General features: G+C 57.4%; 3 protein-coding genes across 3 annotated transcripts in view; 2 read left to right on the forward strand and 1 right to left on the reverse strand.

Moving 5' to 3' along the window:
- The window catches only part of RNF43 (ring finger protein 43), a 62,452-nt gene extending 55,054 nt beyond the window's left edge, over positions 1-7,398 (forward strand). Inside the window, exon 10 of the mRNA XM_051809584.1 lies at positions 3,869-7,398. Within this exon, the coding sequence (XP_051665544.1) occupies positions 3,869-3,912 (44 nt within the window). The 3' untranslated portion in view covers positions 3,913-7,398. The remainder of the gene's footprint in view (positions 1-3,868) is intronic.
- The window catches only part of LOC127480909 (uncharacterized), a 147,769-nt gene that overhangs the window by 22,124 nt on the left and 104,607 nt on the right, over positions 1-21,038 (reverse strand). The window lies entirely within an intron of this gene.
- SUPT4H1 (SPT4 homolog, DSIF elongation factor subunit) lies at positions 7,865-10,574 on the forward strand. Its single transcript, XM_051809625.1, has 5 exons — positions 7,865-8,017; positions 8,667-8,773; positions 8,880-8,935; positions 9,121-9,174; positions 10,208-10,574. Exons 1-5 carry the CDS (start codon positions 7,940-7,942, stop codon positions 10,273-10,275), a joined length of 363 nt encoding a protein of 120 aa, XP_051665585.1. The 5' UTR covers positions 7,865-7,939; the 3' UTR covers positions 10,276-10,574.

The following is a 21,038-nucleotide window of genomic DNA, read 5'->3' on the forward strand; positions in this document are numbered from 1 at the left end:
CACTATGTCAGTACAGGGTGCAAAGAGGAGCCTACAGAGACATGAGAGTTTTTTAATAATAATTCTGAAAGAAGCAGTCAAAAGACTAAGATGCTTTTGGGCACAGGGATCATTTAAAGCCCCAGAAAGGGCTGGCCAAGCAGCAGGGCAGAGAGGGCACTGGGAAGCTGTTCTTCCAGAGTCAAGGTGTGGTAAGACACACCACACAAGGAAATCAGGATGCCAAGCTAAGTGCAGAACCATGGAGAAGCACACGAGGGAAGATTTCTGTGAACAGCTTGTGAAAAACAGAGAGACTATTAATGCAAACATTTCCAGCTCCATCAGAAGGGGGAAGGCTGCCTGAGGCTCTGCAGATCCAGGGAATAACACAGGTCTGAGGGATGTTCAAGGGCTGTAAGTGCAGGGAGAGCAGAACAAACTGAATTTATTACAATAGTGATCAGCCTGGAAGCGCTCGGGGAGGTTCTCACCCTGCACAGGGCAGGGGCTACAGGATCCCTCATGAATCAGATCATCAGTTTGAGTGACTCTGAAATACAGTGGAGAGTAACAAATTGCCAGGGGTACAGCTCACCCCCTGGGCATCCTGCAGGGCTCAAGCACAGAGCTGATAAATCCTGAACGTGGCCTGCAATCTCTTATCCATGCCCAGAGCCAGAAGGAAGAGCTGGGGGCAATATCAGCTGGAAATAGCTGAAGCCACAGAATGATGAGCCTGACTTTCCAGCCAAGCAAATTGTTAAGAATTCAAATGGAGGGGCTGACTTGTAGGCACATGGCTGAATGTGAAAACCAGGGGAGGAGGCACCCCAGCTTCTGTAAGGAGAGATAATGCCTGGCACATCTTTTAGGGGAAGGGAGCTCTCAAAGGATAAAAGGGAAGGTGCTCTCATAGGTAAATAACTGGCTAGAAAATAGGAGACAAAGTGTGGACCAGACTTAATGGAGGGAAATTACTCAGAGGAGCAAAGTGGAGTTCTCCAACTGTCTGCACCTTCCAGCAAGCTCATAAATATCCTGGACAAGGAGAGGAGATAGCAAAGTGTGTAGCAGATAAAATCCATCAGGATGTCAGTGTTAAAGCTGGATACAGAGTGTTACAGAGGGATCTCCTGCTGCTGAGCTGTGGGGGGCAGAGTGGTGGGGGAAATCCCATGGAAGTAGCACAAAACACCACACAAGCAGAGCCACTTCCGAGTAAAAATCAAATTATTCTTAGGAGCTGGCTGGGCACTAATGTGAGACAAGCAGAAAGTGCCTTTATGCAGCTGCATAAGCCTGTGGTGAGCTCAGAGCTCCTGCACACCTCTTCTCAAAAAGGGAAATAGCAGGGTTGGGAGAAGGGCAGAGAGGGATGGCAGTGATGGGGTTTTCTGAGAAAACAAAGAATAGTGAGACTTTCATGTGGGAAAAAGGTGATTAGCAGAGGATATGAAAGAGAGGATATGAAATCAGGAAAGCAGGGGAGAAGGCAGATAAGAGGGACTCACTGGTGCTTAGAACAAAGTAATTGGTAGCATCAAACGGGAAACAGAAGCTTTAAAACACCCAAAAGGCAACACATGGTGTGTAGTGAAACTGGTGCTGGTTGCCCAGAGGATGTAAGTGCCAGGAGTAAAATGGATTTGAGAGCCCAGATCAAGAGCTGGCAAATGCAGAGATGCAAATACACCCCCCGGCTCAGGAAGTCCCTAAACCAGGGTTTCCAGAAGCTGCTGGTGCTGCTGTGGGATGCAGCAGCCTCCAGGTGTGTGCTTACCTCGCCCAGCTGCCAGGTGAGGCTGAATCCTGATCCACAGCCCCTGGAGAAACTCCACCTGTGCAGGCAGTGCCGTGCCCTGGCGGGGCAGGGAATGACACAGCAGATGATGCCAGAGAGGCTCAGATGGTCTTGGAGTTTGTGCTGCTTCCTCGAGCACCTCCACCAGCCTGTCTCCGTGGGGTTTGCATAAAGATGCATCCCCGACTCCTCTCTTGCCTGGGAAACGACACCTGGGAGTTGTGCCAGTGGAGGATCAATCCTTGAACAATGCTGGATGGATCCTTTTAAGGGAAGTCAGACAGCTGGCAGGGAATTACAGCTAGATGGCTTCCTAAACCGCCCCAGCACGCCCGGATGGCATCCCAGAACAGCCAGATTACTCCCAGCACAGGCTGATGAAATCTCTTGATTTCTCTCCCTGGGAAACCTCACCTCCTGCAGCACTCTGGGCGTTCTCCCCCTCCCTCTCCTGCTCATCCTCTCAGCCATTCCCTTTCATGTCACGTCTTTGATCTTTACCAGGGAGAGGGAGAGGGATTAGAGGTAGAAGACCACCCTCAAAACCCCTGTGGTGTCACCAAGATGTGCTCCTCCAGGTCACTGCCTTGGATGGGTCACCATGGCCAGTCCAGCAGCCAAGGTTCTCCCACCTCTCCTTTCTTTTTTAGCCTTCCTTTCTGTCTGTGTAACAGGGGACACTTACACAGGCACAGCTTTCAGAAAATACTAGAGTAATGCTATTGGAGGCTGAGGGCATCTGATCACAGAGGGATTGAAGCTGGGAAGCTGCTGGAAGTGGCTTATTCCATGTACTGGTGACTCAAATCACAGATGTCTGATACCCTCAAACTCTGTCTTCAGGTACTTTGGCCATGCCTGCACACTTATGTTCATGTAAAACACCATGTACATTAATTTTCCCATGTCAATTAGCTACATTTTCCCAAGCAGAATCTTACTTGTTTGTTTTCTTCCCCTATATTTATTTTTCAAGGCTCTGCTCCTACAACTGCTGATGTATAACCATCCAGGGTTTGCTGTGACTGTTGTGAAAAGTTGTTTTGAGTTGCTCTCTAGGAACCTCTAGATGGGCATTTGTTTCCTTTGTATCTCAGGAACACTCAGGAAAAGGGAAGTGGGAAAAACAGTGCCTGTGTGCCTTTACTGGGCTATTCTGACCCTGTGTGAGAGCTCTGGGCAGGCTCAGACATTTGGTGTGGGTGACAAAAGGCAGCTGGAGAGAACACACTTGGAGAGAAAGGGGCTGGCTGGAGCAGTGACTCAGGGTGCACTTTTTAGGCAGCCCTTGAGTTGAATGGTTCAAAATAAACTGCTGAGCATTTCCCAGTCAATAATTCACCAGGCAGAGGGGGCTGGTGAAGAGCCTGAGCTTGGTTGGGACTCAGAAGGAATTTGTGCAACCTCTTGAGCACTGTGAAACTTGTGCCATCCCTGTCTTGCATCACTCACTCTGCTTTTGTTGTCTGGAGTTTCTGGTGCACCCTGGAAGGTGCTGCCTGGCTCTGTGTGATAGGAATGAGTGTTATTTTATGTTCCTAATAATTTTTCAATCAGCTGTACAGATTTTTCTAAAAAAACAAACATCAGAAAGCCTCAAAGGCAAGCACCCAGTTAGTGATGGGAGTCCTGGGAAAGACTGTGCCCTTAGCCTGCCTCTTCTGAAAGAGTAGCTTGATGTCTCAACTTTACATTTTATTGTACTTTACCTTAGAGGACTAAACTGGTTGGGAGATGGCCAGAAAATTCCCTCTGAAAAATTGGGAGAAACTTCATAGAATCGTGGGCTATCCTGAGGTGGAAGGGACCCACAAGGATCATCGAGTCCAACTCCTGGCCTTGTTCAGAACACCCCAACAATCCCACCCTGTGCCTGAGAGCATTGTCCAAACACGCTGTCAGGCTTGGGGCCATAACCACTGCCCTGGGGAGCCTGTTTCCAGTGGCTTAGTGGCTTTTTTAGTGGCTTTCCCTGCAGCATCTGTTCTCCGTATTTGCAGGGTCAAGGCCCCAGCAGCTGCAGAGCCTGGGAATGTTCAGCCAGGTGTAGCTGACACTTTTCTTTCTCCTTTTCTTTGAGTACAGGATCTGAAGAGGAGGTCCAGGATGTCCATGAACACTCAGTCTAATGAAACACTGGCCTGTTTGCTCCCTGGGAGCTGGAGTGGACACAGATGTTCGGCAGGAGGAGTTCACACCTCGCTCTCTGCACAGGACCGTGCGATGCCCGGCCCGGCCCCGCCAGACACAGACTGCAAACAGCAGTGGGGCACTTGTGGTCTCCTCACACGTCCCCACATTGCAACAGTCCCACAAACAGAGCTGTGCTCTCCAGGCCCCCTTCTCTGAAGGCACAGGCAGCCCGTGGTCACCCTGTGGCACCTCTGCGTGGGCTGGGCAGAGGCACCAGCGGGAGAGCTCAGCGAGGGAGTGCAAGCTGCTATTTTGGCATGTTCATGCCACAGAAGGTTTTGCTAAACACTTCAAAAATAAACAAGCCTTCGAGACCAAAAGCTGCAGAAATGACTTTCTGTGGCCTGGTAGCTCCTGACTTCATTTCCTCACTTAGGTCAAAAGCCAGACTTCTCCAATTAAGTTTTCCATGCCTATTTCAGACACAGGAACAAGCTATTCTCCATCTCACCGCTCACAGGTCTGCCCTGCAAGGTGCTGCTTCTGACTCCAGTGGAAACCAACAGCTCTCACCACTTCTGATCCCTCCAGTGCCCCTCAGCTGACGCCGTCTTGGCCATTCCCTGCATTTGGCAGCAGCAGGAGAGGTGAAGACACAGGGACAACGTCAGCATTTCTGGGAAGGAGCTGGGTCAGACTCTTTCCATTGCAAAGAATCCACCCTCTCATCTGGCAATGTGAACAAGTCTCTCACTCACCCTCTAACTCCTCCACCTACCCTCAAACTAGGTGTCATGGCCAGCCCTGTTAAGAGCAACTCATTTTTTGAGCGTATTTCAAACCTGAGGTGTCCCCGTCACAGGAGTCATGGAAAATCCTTGAGTTCACGTGGTTCCTGCTGCTTCCTCTCTCACTGCCTCAAGACACAGCAAAAATTCCCAGCAGAAGCCTCCATAACAAATGCAGAGCAGGGCCCCATCCATTGCCCAGCCTTACCTTCATATTTCTGAGACACCTGAAATGATCCTCTGAAGGGATTTTTTAGAATACCCTTCTGTCTTTTCCAACATTTTGATGATGCAGGGAGAAAACTTGAGAAATCATCAGGCTCCAGTTTACTACTTTTCCCCCCCTCCCATTTGTGGAAGGTTTTGGGGGTTTTTTTGGATGTCACTAGTTCTTATTTCCTACGTCTCATAATTTGCAGACCTTCAAGTAAAATAAAACCTGCCAAATTCAAAACATCTAGGACCCAAACAGCTTCCAAACAGCAGGGAATTCCTGTTGAGCTCATTGCCCTAAATGATCAGTCAGGCCAAAGAATCAGATTCCCATGTGAAGTGCACATTTGTATGGCACCGAGTGCTTCCAAGCACAGGGAAACACTGCTGGATACAACACTGGAGCTGAAGGTAACTCCTGACAGTTTGAAACCTGGGGTAGGAACAGGTTTCCCCATGTGCTCAGTGCTCAGCAACCCTCCTGTGTCTTCCTTTGAATCAGCAGCACCTTCTCCAGCTCGAGGGAGAGCACACTGGTTATGCAGTCCCAGTTCAGGATAATTCTGCCTCTGCCTTCGTTTGTGGTGAGGAAAGCTTTTTATGGGGTTTGCTGCCCTTAATCCTTGGAAAAAAGGCATCTTTCTCCCAGCTGCTCATCAGCCCCTGACAGTCAGTGATCAGCCAATAGCACTGTTTCATTATTCCCTTGCTATTCCCTTCCCTGTCTCCTGTGACTGAGCCCCTGCAGGACCTTTCAGTGTAGAGAAGAAACTAATTTCTTTCATCAAAGAACCCACCAGAATTACATTTAAACCTTTCCAGGCTCTTCTTGCAGGCAGAAGACACAAGCTCAGATGTTTTCTCCCTTACAGGGAAGTCAGTTTTCGACTAGAGGAAAATACCCAGGAGCAGATCCAGATTTGCCCTAAGTTTGGCTTCTTGTGGACTTTGTCCATGGCTTGTCTCAACCAGCTCCCCCACGTCCTTGACCATCCTGGAGGGCTCAGAGGACTTCACAGAGGGGAGGGCCATGAAGTCAGGGTGCTCCCACTGTTCTCTTTAGGAGTCAAGAAGGCTGAGAGCTTCCAGGGATGCATTTCACTGCTCAAAGGAACAAGTGGGCTCTTTTGCAGTCAAAAGTCCTCCTCTCTTTTCCCTCCTTATCCCTAACTAAACAGGGAATCTGCAGCAAGCCCCAAGCTTCTTGGGAGCACTAATGCACCCTCCACTCCCCACTGCAGTATTACCAGGGTGCCAGGGCAGTGCCTGCTTCCAAGTGTTTCCCTTTCCTGACCTTATGCTGCTGCTCCTTTTCATCTAGAAACGGCCCTGCTGGATGTTGCTCTGCTCTGTGGGCCTTGTTCAGCTGCAGGTCTGCCTTGGTGGGGGCCCAGGTGGGAGGAGAGGGGGGAACTCTCTGGGAAGGTGAGTTTTACGATCCTTTTTGGTAGACGGATGACTGTCCTTGGCTGCCGGGAAGGGAAGAAGCAATATCTGAGAAAACAGGGAATGGCTCCCTGCAGTTCCTGTACCTCTGGCTTCTGGGTGATGCTTTTGAGTGCTCAGTATGCATGGGCTCCATCATGGAATTCCTCCAGCATCCCAGCAGTGAAGCAGAGCTCATTTTCCTTCATTGCATCCAAGGCTGAAAACTGATGGAAACCAGAGCATCCCAAGGTCCCTCTGTCCCAACCGAAGGCCCAGCCCTTCCCCAGGGACCCCCTTTTTCCCAGGAGCTCCCACCCCCTGAGCTGGGATCCACAACTGGGCTGGCTGGACATCCCCCCTCCTACACAGATCCTTCAGATCCTTCGGAAATGTGAATATCGGTTTGTTTTGTTGTTGTTGCTTCTTGTTTAGTTTGGTTGTTTTTGCTGAGTCTGTCCTGGCTCTCAGGGCTTGGGAATAAATTATGACCCAGGAAAAAAAAAAAACCAAAAACAAAACCCAAAAAAAACCCCACCACAAAAACAATCCAAAAAAAAAATAGGAAAATACGTTTTATATATATGCCAAACTGTGTATTTATGTCCGATCCACACGGAGATGTGTGAATATGCTGATGTGCTCAGAAATATATTTATTTACTAATATATTTATCCAGGTACCAGTGTGCTGCCTGCGTTTGTTCTTTGGGGCTGTTCTGGCCTCGGGGTGCCCACGGATCGGGATTGGGACTGGGATCAGGATGGGGATCAGGGCTGGGATTGGGACCAGGACAGGGATTGGGACTGGGATTGGACCAGGATCGGGGCTAGGGCTGGGATTGGGATAAGGATTGGGACCGGGACTGAAATTGGAAACGGGACCGGGATCGGGATTGGAACAGTTTAGGGGGATCGGGATTGGGATTGGGGCCGGGATCGGGATTGGGGCCAGGACTGGGATCGGGATCGGGGCCGGGATCGGGATTGGGGCCAGGACTGGGATCAGGATTGGGATTGGAGCGGGGATTTGAACTGGGATTGGGATCGGGATCGGGATTGGGATCGGGAGTGGGATCGGGATCGGATTGGGATTGGGATCGGGGCTGGAACCGTGACCGGGATCGGGACTGGGATTGGGATTAGAACCGGGATCGGGATTGGAGCCGGGCCCGGGATCGGGATTGGGATCGGTGCTGGGATTGGAGCCGGGATCGGGATTGGGATCGGGAGTGGGATCGGGATCGGATTGGGATTGGGATCGGGATTGGAACCGTGACCGGGATCGGGATTGGGATCGGGGCCGGGATTGGAGCCGGGATCGGGATTGGGATCGGGAGTGGGATCGGGATCGGGAGTGGGATCGGGATCGGATTGGGATTGGGATCGGGATTGGAACCGTGACCGGGATCGGGATTGGGATCGGGGCTGGGATTGGAGCCGTGACCGGGATCGGGATTGGGATCGGGGCCGGGATTGGAGCCGTGACCGGGATCGGGATTGGGATCGGGGCTGGAACTGGAACCGTGACCGGGATCGGGGCCGAGCGCGGCGGCCGCGCAGGCGCAGAGCGGTGCCGGGGCCGGGCCGGAGCAGCGATGGCCGCGATTTCGCTGGAGACCGTCCCCAAGGACCTGCGGCACCTCCGCGCCTGCCTGCTCTGCTCGCTGGTCAAGGTGGGACCGGACCGGGACTGGGACAGGGACGGGGACGGGGACAGAGCCAGGCAGAGGGGCAGGGACCGCTCCCCGCCGGCCCCGGCCCTTCCCCCGCACAGCCCGGGCCTCCGGGCCCCGGCGCTTTTCCCTTCCCGGCCCGGCCCTTCCCCCGCCCGGTTTAAGCCTCGTAGCCCCTGTCCGGGCCTTTCTCCCCGGTTCGGACCTTCCCCGCCCGGGCTGGGCCTTCCGATGCTGCCACCGGCCCCTCCTGCCCCGGCCCGGCCCCTCCGCTCCGGCCCCGGCCCTTCCCGGCCCCGGCCCTTCTCCCTCCGTGCCCCGGCCCTGCCACCCGGTTTGGCCCTCGCAGCTTAAACTGCCGGGCCCTTCTCCCCATGCCGGGCCTTCCCGCCCCTACCCGGCCCTTACCCCGCCCGGTCTGGCGCTCCCTGCCCTCCTGCCCCAGCCCGGGCTCCTCTGCCCCTCCTGCCCCAGCCCGGGCCTCCCGCAGCCTCGGGGCGCTTCCTGCCCCGGCCCTGTCCGCTCCTTCCCGGGGCTCTCCCTCTCCTTTCCCGGGGTTCCCTTTCTCTCTCCCTTCCCGAGTCTCTCTCCCTCCCCGCAGCCTCCCCACTCCCGGCCGGCCCCGTCCCTGACCCCCCTGTCCCCTCAGACCATCGACCAGTTCGAGTATGACGGCTGCGACAACTGTGAGACCTACCTGCAGATGAAGGGCAACCGCGAGATGGTCTATGACTGCACCAGCTCCTCCTTCGACGGGTGAGTGGGGCCTGGCCGCGGTCCCTAGGGAGCCCAGGGATGCTATGGTGGCACTGTGGGGTCACCCGGCCGGGAAATGTCCCCTCAGTGCCAATCCCTCCCGCAGGATCATCGCCATGATGAGCCCCGAGGACAGCTGGGTCTCCAAGTGGCAGAGGATCAGTGAGTATTTTGGGAGCCACAGGTCCCTGATCCCCAGCAGACCCTTCTCAGGGACAGTGGGTTGGTTGGGCTGTGGAGAGGGTTCTGCCCCACGATGTCCCCTCCAGTGAAGGGACATCTGCACAGGTGTCCCTTCCCACCTGGCTGCTGCTACGTGGGGTAAGTCGGTGTTTTCTTCCCCCCAGGTACCTTCAAGCCAGGTGTCTATGCAGTGTCCGTGACCGGCCGCCTGCCCCAAGGTACCTGTGAGATGGACTCAGGGTTTGGGGGTTTGGTGAACACTGTGGACAGGGATCATGCCATGTGGGTGATGGGATCAGCAGGGTGGGAAGGGATCAGCAAAGTGGGAAGAGATCAGCAGGGTGACTGCAAGAATGTGCTGGACTGGGGAAGGGGCTTCAGGGTTCTGCACTGTGGCTGCCAGAAGCTGATATGAAGATGCTGCTGGCTAAAACCAGCTATCAGAGGGATAAACCGGGATTAAAGGGTGACTCTGGAAAGTGATCTCGTCTCCAGTGGTTCAGCTCTAGGGAAACACAGAAGTTTGTCCATAGAAAAGAGTTTTGCAGGATGGGGTGCTGTTAAGGCAATCCTGGTGAGCAGGTGCCCCTTCCTGTCCTCCTGCACCAAGGGCTCGTGCCACGGGGGGCTTTGTGTGTTTGTAAATGGAGTGGAGGGCACAGAGGATTTGCCCTATCTCTGGAATGCAGAAACGGCATCATCCCTCTAGCTGAGCCCCTGCCCAGTCCCCAGAGCAGATTCCTGACCAGGAGTGAAACCTGAATCCCCAGGGGGAAAGCTGTGCCACTATCTGGGATCCCAGGCTCCTTATTTCTCACCTGAGCTCTGCATTGGGAAGGAGCTGGAACATCACAGGGCTGGAAGCCGAGGCCTGCTGGCACAACCCAGGCACATCTGAAATACCCAGGGATAGGGTTTAGGTTGGATCTTAAGAAAAGGTTCTCTCCCCAGAGGGTGGTTGGGCACTGACCAGGCTCCCCAGGGCAGTGGGCACAGCCCCAAGGCTGCCAGAGCTCAGGGAGGGTTTGGACAACACTCTCAGGGACAGGGTGTGACTCTTGGGGTGTCTGTGCAGGGCCAGGAGTTGGACTCAGTGATCCTTGTGGGTCCCTTCCAGCTCGGGATATTCCATGATTCTGTGAAATAAAGATGATTGTCCAGATCTTGATCTCTACGTGACAGAGCCACCAGATTTTTCCAGGGCTCCCCATCCCACGAGAACACTGACCTGTGTTTGTCTCCTTGCTGCAGGGATCGTCCGAGAGCTGAAGAGCCGTGGTGTGGCCTACAAATCCCGGGACACAGCCATAAAAACCTAAAGGGCTCTTGTGCTGCCTGGAGGATCCTGGTGCTCCAAATCCTCTTAGCTTTACCCTGCAGGGAAGCGAGGCTGGACTCGGGGTGTGCTGGCTCAGCTCCCCTCCCTCAGTACCTCCGGACTCTGCCACCCCACGCTCTGCCCACACAGACCAGAGACCTCTATTTGAGCCTTGACAGGGGGGAGGGTGTTTAATCGTGTTGCACAAGTTTTTTAAAGTTGGTGTGGGAAAGAGGGAATTTGGGATCTAGCTGTGTAAATAGTTCAATAAATCCCACTGCCTGGCCAGGGCTGGGTCCAGCTGTTGCTCAGTCACTGGTTTCACCGCTGCAGGAAGCGGGTGGTGGTGTGTGGGGGGGTCTCTCACTCGCCCCCCTGCCTGTGCCAGACTGTTTGGAGCCAGTGGTTGTGTCACTGCTTGTGCCACAGGCCACATTCCTGCCTCGAGAGGGAGATCCTGCCCTGGGCGTTCTGGAGTGTTCCCTGTGGGAACAGGCCATCCCCCCGTGCAGCTCCCGGCTGGATGGAGCAGGTATGGTGGTGTTCAGTGTTTCCTGTGGAGGTGTTTTCCTGGAGGTCACAATGCCCTGGGCCTGCAGGTTGTTATACAAGGGACATGGGAGCAGGATGGACCTTCCAGGACCTTCCACTGGCTGTTGCTGATCTCCAGGGCAGGCAGAGTGGGATGAGCCTTTTGCTGGTGTGGTTGGGAGGCAGCAGGTCTTGCAGAGGGGAGGGATGGACAAGCAGGGATGGGAACACCATCCAGCCTCGTATTTCTAGGGATCTGACTGTTTCAAGTGTCAGCTTAATGTCTACTCCACATGGGCTCCTGAGGGATTCACCCTCCTTAGCTGACGGCTCTTGTTTGATTTGTTTTGTTCCAGTTCAGTAGCAGCCACCGATCACGAAGGGCTGAGTCCTTCATCAGTAGCTCTGTGAAATAATCATATTTTTATTTTCTGAGATAATCCTGGAGCTGAAAAGCTCAATTATTGTTTCCTGTAGACAAGCAGTGGAAAACCAATACAGCCTGAAAACTACAGGCTGCATGCAGCACAGGGAGTGCAGGGCTGGCTGGGGAATGACACTGCCAGAGGTAGGGAGGTGACAGCTCTGTCCTGCTCTGGTTTGTAGAGCTGGGCCCAAAAAACAAGTCCCAAGTGCTCCAGGTCAGCCAGAGCATGGCCTCCAGCAGGGTTTTGGAGCAGATGTGGTGGGAGAAGCCTGGAGCAACGAGGGCTGGAGGGGACTGCAGAGAAAAGCCCCTCAAACCACGGTCCTCTTGGGCCCTTGCAGATGTGATCTGCTGTCAGGAGTATTGGCTCAGTGCAGAGCAGGGCCAAGCAAGTTGTCTCTGGGCTCCAGAAAACGCCTCCAGGTGCAGATCACCTTTTGTGGGATGCCCTGGGCTGGGGGTCAGACGGAGCAGCAGGGTCAGTTCCTTGGGAGAGGAGGGAGTTGACCGTGACTTTCACACATCCCTGGTGAACTCAAAGCCCTTGACTTGCCTGATAGTTATCCTCCAGGCTTGCTGGGTTGCAGAGTCTGGGCAGGAGATGTACCTTGGGAATTCCCAGTAGGTCAGGTCTGTGGGAGAGAGGAGTGACTGCCCTGAGAGCCCAGGGCATGACTGCAGGGGATGCTCAGGTTCAGGCATTCTGGGCATGGCCCTCTGGGCTCTGGAGGGCACTTTCTGACCAGCTGTGCCATGAGGAGCACGGGGTGAGCTGGGATCCCCCGGGTGTGTTCATCCCTGTGGAATGGTTTGGGAAAGCTGCAGCCAGTGCTGTCTGGACAGCCGTGCCGAGAGCTGACAGGTTCAGGGTGGGAGGGTCAGGGAGGATGAGGTGGGCGGCTCTTCCTCCAGCTGGATGGCGATGGGTCTGGGGAGTTCTGGCTCCAGCCAGGGTGGGAGGATGCTGGGGATGAGGGATGAGGATGAGGCTGCCGTGCCCGGCCCGGGAAGCCTGACGCTGGCAGTGCCACGGGGTGGCAGCACGGCCTTGTGCAGCGGGGCTGGAGCCCGGCGTGGGCTCCGGGAGCTGCTGGAGATGCACCGAGGCACAATCTCCATTTTCTACCGTGTTTCACAGTGCCTTCCCCTACTGCCTTTCCAGGATGTGTCCCACTTCCCTGGCTTCAGGGAATGGTCATGCTGCAGCTGCTCCAAGGCTGGAGGACCCTCGTCCCCTTGTCCCTTGTCCCTGTGGTGCAGAGGAGGTGACAAGAGGGCTCTGCACAGCACCCTGGGCAGGGTGGGCTTGTTTGGCTGGGGTTGGGTGTGGGGCTGCAGGCACCGTGGCTCTCACCTCCCTTCCTGGGAAGCTGCAGTCACTGCCAGGGCTGGGAACTTTGCTTAGGGAATCGGCCCCAGGGAGCAGTGTGCACTGTCACTGTGCCTCTCGGGGAAGCTGAGGGGGGTTCTAACCCCACAGGGAGCTCACTCCTTCTAGGAAGCCCCAACTGCTGCAGGATATGGAGAGTTAAGACCGGCAGGAGCCACCGTGCAGGTGCAACAGAGCCAGAGCAGCGAGGGAAACGGGCTGAACGTGGTGGTCTTTGAGGGAGCCGCAGCCCCCCTGCCTGCAGCAGCTCACAGCCCTTCCAAGAACGCGGTGCCTCCCCTCAGGCTCCGTGAGCCTCTTCCCTGCGCGCTCCCGGGCGCACCCACACAGCAGCACATCTCAGCCCACGCTGCCCCAGTGATTCATCGCTCCCGGGGCTGAGCGTTGGACCTCTGCAAAGCTCTCAAAATGAGTGTTTCAGCCAGACTCCAGCCCCGGAGCTGCTTTGCAGCCGCAAAAAAAGCAAATGGACGTGGAGCTTTATTCGCCGGGAAAAGTAGGGCAGGGAGGTCTCACGTTGAAGAAACTGGAGGAAAAATGTGCGGCGGTGCCTGGGTGGGAATCGGGAGAGGAAGCGTCAACGGGCAGGAGCTGGAGATCTGAGGCAATTTAAGGCGGCTCCTCCCCCTGCACCAAATGACGCTCAAATATTTCAGCCAGGCCTGAAAATCCTGCAGGTTTGGCATCCCGAGGAGCCTGGCAGCTCCGGGGCGGCGGGGCCGGGGCAGGAAGCACGAGCCGGTGGATTTTCTCGGAGCGGGTTTTGAGAAGCGATACCCGGCTCCCCCTCCGGGCGAGAAAAGTGACTTTCCAAACCGCAGAGCGCTCGGCGCCTCTGCACGAGGCAGCTGCCGGGAAATGCCCGCGGGCAGAGCCACCCCCACCTGCACAGGGGCCCCTCCGCGTGTCCCCTCGGGGACGGGGACCTGCCCACGCCCGGGGTGAGGGCAGCTCAGTGGCCTTGGGCCTGTGGCTTGGGCCACCTGGGCTTCAGGTGAAGGGGGACGTGTGTGAGAGTGTGTTGGGCTCTGCCAAGGGGGGCTGTGGCCGAGCTGGGGTGAGCCCCCCCACTCTGCCCCCGTGGATGCTGAGGGAGAGATGCAGTGTGGCACCAGCATCACAGAATTGTGGGATGGTTTGGGTTGGAAGGGACCTTAAAACTCATCCTCTTCCACCCCCTGCCATGGGCAGGGACACCTTCCACTAGCCCAGGTTGCTCCAACCTGGCCTTGGACACTTCCAGGGATGGGGCAGCCACAGCTTCTCTGGGCAACCTGTGCCAGGGCCTCCCCACCCTCACAGCCAAGAATTCCTTCCCAATATCCCATCTAGACACCTGTGAGTTTGAAGCCATTCTCCCTTGTCCTGTCCCTCCAGGCCCTTGTAAACAATCTCTCCATCTTTCCTGTAGCTCCCCTCAGGTGCTGGAAGGCCACAATTTGGTCACCCTGGAGCTTCTTCTGCAGGCTGAACAATCCCAATTCTCTCAGCCTTTCCTCATAGCAGAGGAGCTCCATCCCTCTGATCATCAACCCTGCTTCACCCTAAATCTGCTTTTATCCTCTTGGCTGCCTCCCAGTGTGGACTTGGACTTTCTCAGGAGCCTCTCAGTTGTCCCTGTGTGCCTGGGGCGTGAGACCCTTGGGGGTAGGTGCTGTAGGGAAAAAAACAAACAAACAAACCCCAGGTTAAGACTGTTTTCCTTGGAAACTGGCTGAGGAGACCTTGGCAGGTGGAGGTACAGGGGAAGATGACCTGAGTTGTCCTCCTGGAGAACCTCCAGGAACGGGACTGGAGTGAAATGCTGCTGGACTGAGGATGGCAATGAGAGCTCTCAAAGTGTGTCAGGAACAGGGCTCAGCTGCCACATGTCCCATCCCAAGGGGTCCCTGTGTCCCTGGGAGTGGAGGTGGGTGGGCGAGGAACTGGGATGTGCTCCCTGCTGAGGGGATCTGCAGGGAAAACAGGGAGCTCTGATGTATGAGGGGTCCTCTGGGTGTTTCCCCTTCAGGAATTGCAGTGGAAGGAGAAGGCTCTGCTTTGTGAAGGGGAGGGTCTGGTGGGTTCCTGATGGAGGCCTGCAAAGGGCACCTGGAAGTGGCACCTCCACCCCTTGCAAGTGCTGTCTGCAAAGAGATCTTAAACTGCTTCATGATGGACACCTCTAAACCCACTGGTCTGAGCCCACAGAGTTGGGGTTTTGGTGTCTGGGGGGACACAAGAAGCCAGTAAAGGGTCCCAAGCCTCCTCTTGGCTGAGACCTCTCCCCTCCCTGGTCTGTTCCATCGTTTGAAGGGGAGATGCCAAGGGCTAGGGGGCAGAATGGGGTCTCACCCTGGTGGTGGAGATGGCTGTGGGTGCTGAGGGCATGTTTCCTGAGGGCATATGGCACAGCTGAAGTCAGAGGAGGGATTTGAAAACCTGATGGTATGTCCCCATCCCCAGGTGCTGCAGACCTCCTGCTGCATCCCGGGTGGCACTTGTCCTTCCTCCTCCTGGACAGATGTGCATCCCCCAGGCTCTGCCCTAACCAGGCACTGAACTGGAAGGGGGAGGGAATGCTCCTTCTGCATGGACAGTTGCAGAAGAGCCACTGAGTGCCCAAAGAGAGCCCTGGGACATGTGTTGGGCAAGGACATTGCACCTCTGGTGGGTCTCCAAACAGCTCAGGCACGTGGTACAGGGTGTCAGCACAGCAAGGTGGGCACAAGATTTGACCCCTTGGCCAGGCTGGGGGCTTTGGAACTGCTCTCCAAGCATTGCCTGGCCCAGCCCACCTGGAAATGTGCCATCAGTGCCAGCTGTGGGGAGATGCTTCCTGGCAGCCCTGGATGCCTGTTCCCCCTCCTCGGGTCCTCTGGCCCTTGAAAATGCTCAGCTCTTCCTGCCCCTTTTCCTGGGGGGGGCAGGGCCAGGGAGAGGAGGGACTGCCACAGCAGAACTCAGCCCTGCATCTCCTGAGCCCTGGGAGCTCCACAGCCCAGAGCGGGGGTTCTCATCCCTCCTTCCCCACATCCCTGCTGGGATGTGGGCGGAAGGATCTTCCACCCCACGGAAAGCGGGAAAACAGGATTCACCCACGTGCGCGGCGCCGGGTGCCACGGGGGCCTCCCTGGGGTGGCTCGGCCTCCCCTTCCCCCACCTGCGGGGCCGTTTGCAGCAGGTGACACGGAAAATGACGGGGCACCGCCACCCGCGCCGGCCCAACGGCCCCGCGCCCGCCATTGGCGCAGCAGGGCCGCGATTTGTCTATATATGGGCAAACCCAGCGCCCGTGTCCCCCGCCCGCCCCGAGCGTCACTTCGGCTTTTTGAGGTTTCCCTGGGCGCTCTCATTTGCCTCCCGCCCGCCGCCTCCTGCGCCGGCAGTTTCTGGTTGACTCACTTTTAACGGCCTCGCTCCAACCCCGCGGGACGGGCGGCGGGGTCAGGCCGGGAGCACACGGGGAGCTCGGCCCCACGTCCCACCCTGGGCTGCACCCTGGGCCCGGGGCAAAAACGGGGCTCAGCCCACGCAGGTACTGCAGCCCCTCTCTTTTGAGTTCAGAGGTGGGCACTCAGGTGCTGCAGTTCTACCAGCAGGATGGTGGAAACCAATGCTCTTCCCATCCGAAAGGCTCTCAGGAGCTTGCTGTGGCAGTCCTGATTTTTTTTGGTGCTGCAGATGTCCCCTGCTCACGCTCTTCAGGAGCCCTCTGTCCTGGATGTTACCCCTTGTAAACCAGAGTTGTGGCCCCTCTCTGTGCCTCCATCCCTTGCTCTCAGAGGGGATATGGTGGCTTGTGTTAGGAGTGCAATCATTATGTTTCACTGTTAACAGTGACGCTGTGGCTCTGTTGGGGCCTGGCAGAACAGTGGCCAGGAGATGCTGCTGCCTGGCTGTGGAACCAGTGGCTCACAGACCCCATTTCCCACTGGCCCCAGAGTTGTTGGAGGGGCTCAGGGAGAGTTTGGGTGAGACCTTCTCCTCCTCCAGCACTGTTCTCAGGCCCACGAGGTGCTGAAGGAACGGGAACCATGAGGTGCTGGATGGATGGGAGCCATGAGGGGCTGGATGGATGGGAGCCATGAGGGACTGGAGCATCCAGGGGCCATGAGGGGCTGGAGCATCCAGGAACCATGAGGGGCTGGAGCATCCGGGAGCCATGAGGGGCTGGAGCATCCAGGAGCCATGAGGGGATGGAGCATCTGGGAGCCATGAGGGGACGGAGCATCTGGGAGCCATGAGGGGCTGGATGGATGGGAACAATGAGGTGCTGGATGGATGGGAACAATGAGGTGCTGGATGGACGGGAGTCACGAGGTGCTGGAGCATCCGTGAGCCACAGGAGTGCGGTGGGGCAGCGCCTGCCCCCGACCCCGAGCGGGGTCCGCAGCCCGGGGCGCCGGCGGGAGCTCGTCCCGTTCCACGCCGGGGCCGAGAGGAGCCGGCCCGGCCACTTCCCCTGCCTGCAGCGAGCGCCGCGACCGCAGGCGAGGGGGGGAAGTTGCTGCAAGGCACGATAAGAACTATCAGCGCTTTCGCAGCTCCTCGGCTGCTCGGCCCGACAAGGGCCCTTCCCCCTGCGCCGCGGCCGCCCCCGAGCCCCCGGCTCCCGCTGCCCTGCGCTCGCCGATACTGCGGGAGTTACTGGAAAAGCAACAGCCCGCGGGCACCGGGGAGGTCACACAGCAAATTTGGGTGGCACCCCCAGGGTGCACGGCAGTGTCTGACCTGCACCAGGTGCCGTGGGGGGTGGTTTGTCCCGGGGAGCTGCATCCCGGGAAGCAGCAGCGCCCAGCACCTGGGGGTCCATCAGCGAGACCCCGCGACGCCGAGCAGGTGGGCAGGGTGTGGAGAGGGGCCTCGGGAGCGCCCGGGGCCGGATGTTCTCAAGAGCTCCCCCGGGGGAGGAAACGCAGCTGTTTCAGCCTCCCCCCAACCCCAGAAAGCCCCCACGTTCTCAGTCCTCTGCGGGCTCCTTCAGCCAGGCAAGCTGAACAGAGAGGACCAGCAATCCAGGGCCAAAGGCTGGGGTAGGAATTCCTACAGCCTTGCTTGCGGGTCGGTAAAATGAACCAATGGCCGGGGGGAGGTGGGAAGTTCATCATCAGTTGGAGACTTTCAGAGACCTCGTCTGAGCCCGAGGAACCAGATCTGCTGATTTCCTCCTTTCTGAGACCGGGTGCAGGCAGAAGGAACCCAAAATGTCATGTCCCCGCTCTGTGCTGGGCCAGGGAAAGAGGAAGCGTCGCCTCCCCCCACTTCCCTGCTGGGAAGGCGCCCGTGGCCCTCCTGCCCGGCCCCTCGGCACACGGGCACAGGGCACAGGCAGCACGGGCAGGTGGAGAGCCCCATTTTGGGAAGGCACAGCTCCCTCCCTGCTGTCATCCTGCACATCCCCCAGCGCAGGCCACGTGCTTCACCCTCCCCCTGACATCTGGCCCTGGGGTGCAATCTCTCCCAGCTCCTCCGTTGGGAAACATCCCCAGCTTGCTTTGCCCCGTGGTCAGCCTCAAACGGAGGTTTCCTCATGGGGTCTGACTTCTCACCCTCCTCCCCCTCCTCCTCCCTGTGTTTACTAGGGACCAGTTTGTCCTCAGCAAGAAACAAGGCCTTGACCCCAAGCACAGGGAAAGTCCATCAGCAGCACCTCTGGGGCCAAAACTCCCTCTGGCTGCCCCCAGAAAGGCTCCTTGTCTCTGCTCTAAGACCACGGTTGCCTGTTCCCTCTGTAACTTTGACTCCTCATGATGGCACCCACCACCACTGGGGACCCCCATGGCACTGACAGCACTGAGGGAGGTCTCCAGGAGTGTCTCTGGGTTGGGAACAACCTGCTCTCAAGCCCATGGCTTGGGGTGTCCTGTGCAGGGCCAGGAATTGGACTCGACTCTTGTGGGTCCCTTCCAGCTGAGGATATTTGGTGATTCTACGCTCACACACCCAAAATGATGTTTACACATTCCAGGTGTCCCCAGGAGGGATAATTTGGGGAGCTCAGGAGGCACCTGAAGTCACCTGACATCAGGAGGCCACCAGATGGGACCAGCCATGCACGTGGTGGCCTCTGCCATCAATGGGTCAGTGCTCACCTCATGCCTCTGGCAAGGCAGAGCGATGCTCTCTGGGGTCAGAGCTGCCTCACAGACCCTTTGGGGACGTCACCAGTGGCACTTCCATTTCCCTGTTGAATTTCTCAGGGATGGAGATGGGCACAGGGCCAGCAAAGGGTGGGAGACAGGGCAGCCCTTGGGGGCCGAGGCACAGGGATGGAGCCACTTGGCTGGTAGATGAGCTCTCTCCAGCCACTTATGTTTGGTTTTTTTCACCTAAACTCTTCCAGCAGTTCAACCTCAGTTTGAAAGGTTTTCCCAACCAATTCCCTCTCTGCCAAAGCCCCTTCTACCTGCTGCCATCAGCACATGTGCTGCTCGAGTCAAATCACTTCTGACTGTGCTGCTGCTCGGTTATTTTTGACTTTGCTCTCCCCCTGCATCCTGAAAACCTCCCCAGTACAGGGTTTTTTTGTACATTTCCGTCCAGATTATCAATGGTGAGAGTGAACCACGTTGGCCCAAAAAGGAGCCTTTTGCAGAGGCACATGAAAAACAGTGTAGATCCCATTTATGGTCACTTTGGGGGATTTGGTGTGTAGCTTTTGATCTGGTTTAATGGTGGCCTTCCCCTGGCACTGGGACAGGGAGGTGCTGGCCGGGCAAAATCCCCTTGGTGCGTGTCCCGACTCCATCCCTGGTGCTGTCAGGTTGTTGTGATCCGGGTGTGCAAACCTCCAAAAACCCAGCTTTCAGTTTTCCTCCAGGGGCCTCACATCCCTGGGAGGCTGCAAACAGGAGAAGTTTGGCCTTGCAGAGCCCTGAGTGGGTGAGAAGCTCCAGGAGTTCTCTTGGACAATGTGTTTCCTACAGAGCAGGTTCAGGGCCCACACCTGCCTCACCCCTCCAACCAGGCAGCCCCTGAACCCTGCAGACCCCCTCCATGGGCTGCTGGACTCTCTGTGGGCAGGACCACCTTGCTCCCATGCAGGTCCCACCACCAGGACGTGGCGAGGGGCCACGGTGGAGCTGCGGGGCCACGGTGGAGCCATGGGGCCACGCCGGCCCCACACGTCCGTGGGAGGTGAATTCGGTTACTGTCACCCTGTGCAAACACCTTTTTTTTTTTTTCCCCTTTCTTTTTTCTCTCTCTCTTTTTTTTTTTTTTTTGCACAAACATGTTTGTCGCCGTCAGCAGCAAAGCCCAGGAGAGCGTAACCGGCCCCCGGTGCTTCCTGGCTGCGCGGCTGTGCCGGCTGCGGTCGGGCTGCGGGGCGGCGCTGGGTGGGACCTGCACCGTTATCTCCCCGGCAGCTCCGGCTCTTCCTGTGGTCGTGGCCACGTGGGCAGGATGGGGTTAAAAGCAGCCCCGCTCCCCGCAGGGCCCCATTGCTCCCCGGCAGCCACCGGCACCCCACGCAGCACCCACCACACCGGCACCCAGCGTGGGCCTCCAGCACCAGAGCAGGCCACCAGCACCCAGAGCGGGCCACCGGCACCCAGAGCAGGCCACCGGCACCCAGAATGGGCCACCAGCACCCAGAATGGGCCACCAGCACACGTGGTGGGTCACCAGCACCCAGCATGGGCCATCGGCACCCAGCGAAGGCCACCACGCCCTGACCCGGTAATGGGGGGACCCATCGAGGCGCCCACGTGGTGCCGGCGCAGCACTGTGGGGTCTCCCGGGGTGCCAGTGGAGCACTGTGGGGTCTCCCGGGGTGCCAGAGGAGCACTGTGGGGTCTCCCGGGGTGCCGGCAGAGCACTGTGGGGTCTCCCGGGGTGCCAGTGGAGCACTGTGGGGTCTCCCGGGGTGCCAGTGGAGCACTGTGGGGTCTCCCGGGGTGCCGGCGGCCCCGATCCCGCCGTGAGGGGGCTGTGGGTGCTGGGGGCCGATGGCAGGTAAGGGGGTGCCCCCGGTCCCCGCTGTGGGGGAGGAGGTGCCGCGCTGGCGGGAGGGCGGAGGCGGGAAGTGCCCGAAGCAGAAGTGACACCCAAGGGGGTTTTCGGTGGCAGCAGAAGCGGGACCGGGTGGATGTGGAGGCTGGAGTGGAAGGTGAGGTGTGGCTGTCGGGGCTGGGGTCTGGTGGGCTTGATCATGGGGGCCTCCAAGTGACCCGCAACACATGGCCCCAAGGGCTATGGGGGCACCCAAATGGTCTCCACGGGGCTGGCAGATGGGGCAAGGGGGGGGTCCCAAGGGGAGCCCCAGGATGTGGAGCTCCTGTGGCCTCAGGGGAAGGAGAATGGGGCAAAGGGGTCTTCAGTAAAGGATAGAGGGATGAGGGGCGGTCCCCATGGGGACATTTCAAGGGTGACAGGATTGGGGATTGCCACAGGATCTCCACCAAGGGGACAAGAAGAGAGTCTTCTGAGACCA

This window comes from Manacus candei, unplaced genomic scaffold (assembly GCF_025592945.1).
Source record: "Manacus candei isolate 608988 ecotype Guabito, Panama unplaced genomic scaffold, ASM2559294v1 h1tg000076l, whole genome shotgun sequence".
Lineage (NCBI taxonomy): Eukaryota > Metazoa > Chordata > Aves > Passeriformes > Pipridae > Manacus > Manacus candei.